We start from the raw sequence: 9,883 nt of genomic DNA on the forward strand, positions 1-9,883 counted from the left end.
CCACCCAACCATTGCGCTTCTTATTACTATATGTGACAAATATTAATTATATGGTATACATAAATATCTAATTTAATTTAATTTAATTTTTTCTATTTTTCGAATTAATTATATTTTAATTATATACCATTATTAGTATAAATATAAATTTTACTAAAAATTTATTAATTTACTTGATCTATTTCAATGCTAGTATTGTGATTAAGGTTATTATTTTAATATTAATATTAAAATCTACTGATATTATAGTTAGATGATAGGCTTTGTGAATTAATTTTTTTATTGTGTCAAATTAATATACTATTGTAGTATTACTGATAAATTTTATGGCTTTTTATATTAGTTATTTTTTGAAGTTGAGAATTAATTCTTCATAAAATATTAGTGAAGATATGTATTTCAAATTTTAATTTTAAGTTTTTATCTATTTTATATTTTATATTTACGTGAGACCGATTTTATTGGTTCAATCAGTGATTTATCGGTTGAACTAATAAACCAATAACTTGATCGGTTCGATCACCGGTTCGATTCTGACAACTATGATATATAGTGTGAATGAATTTAACTATTAATCCTAATTTTTTAAATTTTAAAATCTGAATTTAAATCATTAATTAAAAATCTGATTTTTTATTTTTAAATACCTTTCTTTTTGAGCTCATTGTACACTAAAACTATTGGCTCCTCATACTTTCTCTAAAAGAGTCACAGATATCTAAGCTTATAATCCTAACTCCTAAGAATCAATCAAGTAAACCCCGATAGAAGTAGAGGAAATATAGAGAGCCAATAGAGTATATGTATAATGTGTACAATAGGAGTTTAGGGATGTTCGATTCAGTAAGACATCAGATGTTTATTATCCTAGTATCCAGATGGTTATTTTGGATAATATGAGTGTATTGTGTTTGAGAAATTAGTGGTATTTTATTCTGGATGTTCGTTTTTTAACTTATATTGAGCCAAATAAATAGTCAATTGTACACGTTATATACAGATACTTCATTGGCTCCGTAGCGGGATTAATAGAAGTAACAATGTAACGTAAGATAGCAGTAGCACACCAAATTCCCTTGCTTAGTTCATGAAATGAAAGCAAAAGACATAATTATGATTGATATAATTATTCATAGATTTCAGAAGCACCAGCCAATCGGATACGTTTGATATGCTTAATCTGTGGCCAGTCATCCCCGGTTTCTCTCTGGCACCTCGGCAACAACAAGCGACAATCCGTAATGCTCAACTCCTTCAAAGACTCCAGTTTGCCTATTCCAAGAAGGGCACCTAACTTGGGGCAATCCTTAATCAAAAGGATCTCTAGGGATTTGAGTTCGCCTATTCCTTCTCCTAGACTTGTCAACGCGCTACAACTCAAGATGCTTAGCTTTGTCAGAGATGTAAGGTGTTTCACTCCTTCGGGAAAATGCTTCAATTTATCCACTTCTTGTAACTCTAGCCGTCGAAGACTCTGCAGACCCTGCCATTGCTTATCATGGGGTAAATCATCTCTGCTGCATTTTGTAACTATCATTGTGCTAAGCGATGTCAAGTGTCTAAATCCTCTCATTCGCTGCATATTCTCGCTGATACAAAGAAAGTGGATAGATATGAAACTTTCCAACCAGTTCTCCGGTAGCGGGGATTCTTCCTTCCCCTCCACGTTTGTGATTGTTAAACGCTTCACTTTGTAGAGTGGCGGAAGAGAAGATGTTGATGATGACATATTGCTACTGCTGTAATCTATGGTATGCATCAGTGGTTTCATGCTGGAGCCTTCTAACAGAAGGTTGCCATCAAGATTCGGATACAGTGGCATGCATTCCAATTTGGGACAATATCGGACCTTCAAATTTGATATGGAGGGAAAGATAGCAGTGGTGTCTTCGGTTCCCGGCTGCCACCAACTTTTGAGCTTGGGGCAATCCGCTATTGACAGCTCTTGTAGGAGTTCCAACCGCAGCTCGTGCTGGCTAGCGTTTATGTATTCCAGAGAATCCAATCTTTCAAGCCGGAGAGATTTCAGCTTAGGGAATCTATCTAAAGGAGGGGGAGATTTACACGAAGAGCAGTTGTACAAACTGAAGGTGACAAGATTCTCAAGCGATTGGAGCCAATCTGAAAACTTTGCACCTTTATAACCCACAATATCTAATCCTTGAAGATTTACATGTGGCTCAAGATGTCCCAATGATGTTTCGTCATTCTCATCATGATTGTTGTGATTGTCATTGTCATCATGATTCCATTTCAGAGTGAGGTGCTTCAGATGTTGTTTCTCTTTCAGATAGGCAAGCCCCTGTTCTGATTTCTTGAGTTTCAGTTGCTCCAAGTGTGAAATTTCCAGTTCACCGCTCAAGTTTTTCAGATTAACAAGCTCCCGAAAACCTAGAATGTGTTTGCTCTTGTTGTTTCGTGTGCTAACTGTGAAATGCGACAACGTAAGAAGGCTTGTTAGCTTCTTCAAAGCTAACGGCACGTGTTCCAGCTGAAGACACTCGTCCATCACAAGATGCCTGAGATTCACCAGGTGCTGAAACTCATTTGGCAGCTTTCGAAGCTGGTGACAATGAGACAATATCAATGTCTGTAAATGCTTCAATTTACCAATGGATTTGGGAAGTTTCTTCATGTTGTTGTGGGACAAATCAAGGTACCTTAAGCTCTTTAACTCTCCAATTGAATCTGGTAAATTCTTCATTCCTAGATCTGTTAGGTTCAGTACACGCAGACACTTGAAGGAACGAAAGAGCTCATGACATGCAGACCAACTTAACTTCACCTCATATGGAATTCTTGAAGACCAATCGTATGAAGGCATGGGGAAGAGAAGAGTATGCAAGGTTTTTTCGCTGTTAGTGAGGAATTTTGGAATCCCATAAGTAACGTTTAAGCTAGGAGATAATGCCACTCTACTAACTGTGTTCTTAATGGTTTCAACGCGATTATCCACGCAGAAGCAGAATCGGTCCTTGGTAGCCACAAATCTTGATAACTCCCAGATCAGTTCGTTAGCCATCTTGTAAGTCATGATTTTGGAGTCGTGCAGAACTAGAAATGAGGTGCGGGAAAATTCTTGTATGCAGTCAAGGCCCAAATCTTCTGGCTGTGAATGTTGAGGAGAAGGAGAATTCAAATTTACATGCCCTAGAAATCCCTCTGCCATCCAAAGCTGAATTAATGTCTCCGCTTTAACCGAAACAAATTGAGTAGGGAATACCAATGACAGATAAGCAAAGCACTGCTTTTGATGCAACGAGGGGAGGTCGTTGAAGTATATAGACTTCATTTCCTGCATGAACTCCTCCTCCAAATGGTCTTGTTTTAATTCAGCAATTGATTTTGACTCTAACATTCTCGCCATTGTTACTAATGCCAAAGGGACTCCTTTGCATTTCTTTTCCAACTTTTGATGACCTCCTCTAATTTTGGATGCGCTTGAGTTTCCTCCAGCAAGATTCTCAAATAGAGACCAGGAGTCTTCTTTCCTTAGCCTAAATAGTCTCCAAGCATTTGGGTCAACAACATTGGCTACATGAGAATTCCGAGTAGTTACAAGAACTGCACCACCAGATGAAGTAGCTGCCTTCATTAGCATCTCATACAACTTCACCCATTCCTCACGGTTCTCGCTCCGTAAATCATCCATCACAAGAAAGAATCTTCTTCCATGAATCGCTGCTCCAAGATCAAGATTTTCATCAATTGCAACAGTCTCCTTTTCTGGGTCCAGTTCCTGAATCATACTTCTCTTGACGGAATCAGCATAGAACTCACCATGTATACCAGCATCAACCCAAATCACCACAAAGTTATCTTTCACCCTGTCATCATCACAAACAAACTTGGCAAGTGTTGTCTTTCCCATGCCCTGCATCCCTACAATAGCAGCCACGGAAACAATACCGTTCACTTTCGTGGAAATCAAAATCTTCCCTATTATAACTTCCTTATCCTCTCTTCTCCCTTGAACCTTCGTTTCATTTCCCCTCGCCTCCGATCTCCTTAACTTGGTTCTGTCTTTCAGAGAAAGCTTGGTAGAATCAGCCGCAAGGTTTTCTAGGCTCTTCTCGATTTGTTCGAGATGGAGAACTAGACCACGAGGAATACGGCTAAAGAAGCAGGAGAAAAATGATGTAGCAATGGTACCCTGTTTTGGATGCAGAGAAGTAGTATTTGTCAACAACTCCCACAAATTGGTGAGCACATCCATGATATCGGTTATCCAATCATGTCTATGTATGTGTAGAGAGGCATCATCACCATGACATTTATCCGTCATACCATTGATGGTTGAGAGATGGCGTGTGATATTATCAATAATTGGCATGGTCTCATGATAGGAAACACGTACGGTGTTAAATCTCTCTGTGATTTTAGTGATGGTATTGCTAACTACGTTTGTAGATGAAGCCATTGTGCCTTGCCTGAAGAAGAAACATATATCGTCAGCAATATCTTATTGAATCTGATTATATTCAAGATAAATCATATAAAAAGAATTATTATACATATGTATTGTTTTTACGTATGAGTGTCACTGGGATTTGGGAGGTGAGAGCAAACATATACTAACGCATAAAATAACATATTAATAAAAAATTCATCTGCGACTTTCTTATCCAATTATTGAATTATATCCACAATATATAATACTTAAACTAAAATTTTACATTCAAGATATATCCAAACTTAAATTCCAAAGTGATCCTGAGATTTATGAATTATATTGATTTAGTTATTGACTTATCAATTATACTATTTACGTTTCTAAGACTGTAAAAAATGTATCTAATTGATCTCTCATCTTATTTCTAATCATTTAATTTTATCGTCGATAGTGATACGGGCATACGGCAAATGAGTATCACGTTGGAGCTTGCTTGTCTCTGTTTACCGCCGCTCTTAATATTTGTTATTTGTTATTAATGGAAAATAAGACTATAAACTGAATTATTTGCTAAAATTAAATGTGAGAGTTTTTTTGTGTATTTTAAAATTTAAAAAATTAAAGTATTTAATTTTAAAATTTTCAAAAAATGATTTAGATAATTAATCTAAATTTTTATTAATTTTTATAAATTTATATTATATTATAGATATATTATAGATATCTCAAAATGGATACACCTTAATTTGATCTCGTCCCATCTAAAACATTTTATATCAAATTTGATAATTACTCATTTCATATTAGGTAGTGGCGGATCGAGTATTCACAAATTTGGGTATTTCTGTCATTCGTCCATCTTTAAATGGTGGTGGTGGTTGTTAATTGTTATACAAATAATACAAAATTGAGGTTAAGAATAAAATTAAAATTTATAAACAAAATTAAATTAAATTAAACATAAGACACTATGAAGCATGAATATTTTGTTGAGTTATCGTGTCTGTACATATTTTAAAATCGACACTTATGGATATTTGTTCGTGTTTGCTCCATGTTTAACCGTGTATTAATAAAAAACGAAAAAAAATTTAGAAACGTTTGAACACATCTAAATACTCAATGTGTCCACCCTTATTCTTAATATGTATTCTTAAAATAAATTTAAAAATGATATATATTATTATTTATTAAAATAAAAAATATTTTAAATATTTTATATAATGAAAATAAAATATTAAAAATAATTAAAAAATTAATTATATTTTAATATCAATAAAAAATTAAAATATCATTATTATTTAAAAATATATATATATATATGTTTCGGGTGTTCTAAAATTTTAAAATTTGTGTGTTGTGTCTCATGTCAACATCATAAGTTAGGGCTGCACATGGATTGGATAATATTCGCATATCCGCGGTAATTATCCGCATCCGATTCGAATTTTGCGGATATTATCCGATCCGCAGAGCCATCGGATCCGATCCGATCCGATCCGCACTATAGTAGAATCGGATTGCGGATTTAGCAGTGATATCCGCGGATCCGATCCGCAAATCAGCATATCCGCATGTCTCATATAAATAGCATGGTTTAAGAAAGTAAACCCTAATGTGATATGAATTTTAGTGTGTTATTTTATAAATTTTATGATATCTTGTTTTTAATTTTTTATGTTGTACTTTAACTTAGAATAATTAAACATAAATCTTGTGTTATTATTTTTTTTTTTTATTCAAGAGAACTTTTATTGATAATATTTTAGGAGTATATCCAATCCAATCTGATAAAATTTTAGGCTATATCCAATCCGATCCGATTCGTATGGAGCCCTATCATAAGTTATGCATAATTGTGCTGCAAATATAAAAAATTCAAAATAAACACGTGAAAATAGACTTTGGATCAAATAACGGATTTAGCCCTCTCCCTCTCCCTCTCCCTGAGTCCCCTTTCCTTTCCTACAGTGATTAACTAATAACTACTGTAGTTATTAATCTAAAGTTTTCAGATTAACTCTAGTTTTGATTTAAAAGAAGAACAAAAGGATCGTAAAGAAAGACTAACAGTTCATTGATCAAAAGATCATAAGCTGTTAATTGTCAGTTTAACTTTGTTTTTATGTTTAAAACAACAGAAGCACGATTATTACACCGAATCCGGTCAATTAAGCAGAACGAAACATTATTATTTGTTTGTCTATATACAAATCAATATTCATGGCATGTAAGAATATTATCATATATATGAGACTGGCGGTAATCAACAAAAAAAAAAGGCAATATATATTAAGAGAGAGAGAGATATAGAGAGAGAGAGGCAGCAGTCATTACCAATGGTTCTCGTCAAGAAAAAACTGGCTGAATACAGAGAGAAGACACGAGATCCAGAACTCTAATGATGGTTGAATTAGTGAACTTCCCTCATCCCCAGTCAAGGTGTTCTTGTTAATAACAATACCATTGGCCAGCTTGGTCTCATTTTATATATTGTTAATTACAGAGGAAGGAGGGTATAGAGAATTAAAGTAAGGGTTGTGTTAAACCATACAGAAGAAAATTGAAAAGACAAAAATAAATAAGGAAATTAATTTTGATATAGGATATAAGATTGTGAAATATCAAAATATAATAAATAGAAGTCACCAAAAAAAATATAATAAATAGATCCTCTCAATATTTTTTTTTAATTTTTTATAAAGTATCATTTTTTATTATTTAACATTTTTTTGTATATATTTTTTTTTAATTTCACTTAAAAATATATAATAAAAAATCACATTTTATCAAAAAAATCAAGAAACAAAAATGAGAATCCATTCTTAAAATATAGGGCAAATTTTCAATCCAAGTTATTTAAAAACTCACTCACAAGGTGACAGATCGAGACGGGTCCAGTACCACCTCCCATGCCCATTTTTTGTAATCCAAACTCACTCTCAGGTACTCTTCCGTACAAGAATTAGGTGGAGTAGAGTTATGTTTGTAATCAATTCAAATTGTTAGTAGATAAGTATTAGGTGGAGTAGAGTTATGTTTGTATTTGGTTGCTATAGTTTTTTTTTGAAAGCAAATTGCTCAACACAATAGTAGTGGAGCACCAAAAGTCATCCAATTCTCAAAAAAGAACAAACCTAAAAAGAAAAAACAATAACCAAACTAAACCGTCCCCATGTCATCTCCGGTATAGCCATCAACAACTAAAGGGATCACCATCGCTCCACTCGTTAGCACTATTTGAAGACATGTTAATAATTTCTTCAACTCCTTTGCTCGTTTGCTGAAAAATCCGTCTATTCCTTTCCAACCATAAGTTCCAAACAATCGCGGAGAAGCACCTCAACCGGTGATTACGCTCTTCCAACCTCCTCGGTTCCTCTGTCCAACTAATAAAGTGTTCTTTCATTGATCCCGGATAAGTCCAGCGTCGGCCAAAAGCTAAGATCCAAGCGCTCCACACCTGCCAAGCAAATACACATCCTAGAAACAAGTGACGTACATCTTCCACCTCGTTGTTACAAAGAACACAAGTAATATCGTCCTGGCTGATGATTCCAAACCGGCTCAACCTGTCCTTTGTATTCACTCTTCCTATTAGAACAAACCAAAGTAACAGCTCCACTCTAGGCGGAACCAACCCCTTCCAAATAGTCCGGGTGAAGCTGTAACTAGTTACCTCCTCTGGGATCAGCTCCTCCTGCATCACCTGCACAAATGAGTTAGTTGTAAAAATACCTCGCCTATCATATTTCCACACCACTCTGTCCTCTCTGTTGTTAATTAATTTCACAGGTCTCAAAGACTCATGCAATGCACTCAGAAGTTCCAACTCCCATTGGAAGAGCTCTCTCCTCCATTGGAAACTCCAAACCCATCCCAAAAACCACACTCCCCTATAACAGATCCAACTTGATTTGAAACAGAGAAGAGCCTCGGAAAACGATCCTTTAGAGACCCCCCAACCAACCATACATCCTCCCAAAAACGAGTCCGACGTCCGTCACCAACCTCCATGGACAGGCCTGCGACCATCTTATCCCTTAAATGTTGGTTCCTAGTTTGTAGCTGGCAAATATCCTTCCATGGTCCCCCTCTAGCAGGCAGTGTTTGTGTCGATAGTGGCTCATTGGGATTCAGATTATGACAGGAACATACGACCTTTTTCCACAGTGGACACTCTTCCTTTGCAAATCGCCACCACCATTTGAATAACAGCGCTGTGTTACGAACCATAGCATCCCCAACTCCCAACCCCCCTAATTTCTTCGGCGCCTGCACTACTTCCCACTTTACTAATGCCATTCCAGTTCTACCTTCTTCAGAACTCCATAGAAACCTCCTCTGAAGCGAAATCAATTTGTCAGCAACAGCTTTCGGCATCTTGAATAAGCTCAGATAGTATACTGGCAAACTGTTCAACACTGATTTAATAAGCACCAACTTTCCAGCTTTGTTCAGCACTTTAGCTTTCCACAAGCTGAGTTTCTCCTCCACCTTGTCTATTATAGGCCTCCATGTCTTAACCCTCCTTGGATTAGCTCCTAGAGGGATTCCAAGGTATTTCACTGGAAGGGCACCTCCTTTGCAACCCAGCAAATTGCACATACGCTCGACCCATTGCTCCTCACAATTAATTGGAATCAGGCTGGATTTATCAAAATTGATACTCAGACCAGACATCAACTCGAAGACTCGCAATAGCCTCTTGTAGTTCTTGATAGTCTCCTCTTCTGGTGGGCAAAAGAGGATAGTGTCATCAGCGAACTGAAGGTGTGATAATGCAACACTATCTCTACCAACTAGCAACGGCGCTATACGACCATTCCTCACTGCCTCTCCAATCATTCTGTGCAGCACATCCACAACCAGTACAAACAAGAATGGCGATAGAGGGTCGCCTTGTCTCAAACCTCTTTCCATGTTGAAAGGCTTAGATGGCGAGCCGTTTATCAACACCGACATAGATGCAGTAGCTACACACTCCATTACCCATGCTCTCCATTTATGCCCAAATCCCATCTTTTGCAGTACAATGTTCACAAAACTCCACTTGACCCTGTCATATGCTTTTTGGAAATCAAGTTTAATTAGGGCTGCCTCTTGTTTCCTCAGTTTCAGCCAGTTAACTGTTTCACACGCAATAAGTGCTCCGTCATGAATTTTCCTTCCCTGTACAAACGCACTCTGGGTCTCTCCTACCAATGCTGGCATCACTGATCTCATCCTCCTAACTAGTACCTTCGAAATAACCTTATACACGCACCCCACCATACTGATTGGTCGCAAGTCTTTGATCTCCTTCGCACCTATGAACTTAGGTGCCAACGCCACCCAAGTAATATTGGCATCCGCCGGTAACCTGGCTGTCTGGAAAAACCCCATCACTGCAGCCGTAAATTCAGGTCCAATCTCATCCCAGCATCTCTTGATGAAGTTCATGTTGTATCCGTCACACCCTGGCGCCTTGGAGGATTCACAGTCCCACAC

General features: G+C 36.6%; 1 protein-coding gene across 1 annotated transcript; it reads right to left on the reverse strand.

Moving 5' to 3' along the window:
- Positions 1–648: 648 nt before the first annotated feature.
- LOC112795223 (putative disease resistance protein RGA4) lies at positions 649–7,013 on the reverse strand. The gene is made up of 2 exons (XM_025837164.3): positions 6,731–7,013; positions 649–4,430 (listed from the first exon to the last, which is right to left on the reverse strand). Exon 2 carries the CDS (start codon positions 4,418–4,420, stop codon positions 1,127–1,129), a length of 3,294 nt encoding a protein of 1,097 aa, XP_025692949.1. The 5' UTR covers positions 4,421–4,430; positions 6,731–7,013; the 3' UTR covers positions 649–1,126.
- Positions 7,014–9,883: the final 2,870 nt, after the last annotated feature.

Source organism: Arachis hypogaea, chromosome 4, assembly GCF_003086295.3.
Source record: "Arachis hypogaea cultivar Tifrunner chromosome 4, arahy.Tifrunner.gnm2.J5K5, whole genome shotgun sequence".
Classification (NCBI taxonomy): Eukaryota; Viridiplantae; Streptophyta; class Magnoliopsida; order Fabales; family Fabaceae; genus Arachis; species Arachis hypogaea.

What these genes read in the sequence shown, in the direction of transcription:
- LOC112795223 (XM_025837164.3), bottom strand. Translation starts at nt 4,420, where the DNA reads ATGGCTTCATCTACAAACGTAGTTAGCAATACCATCACTAAAATCACA.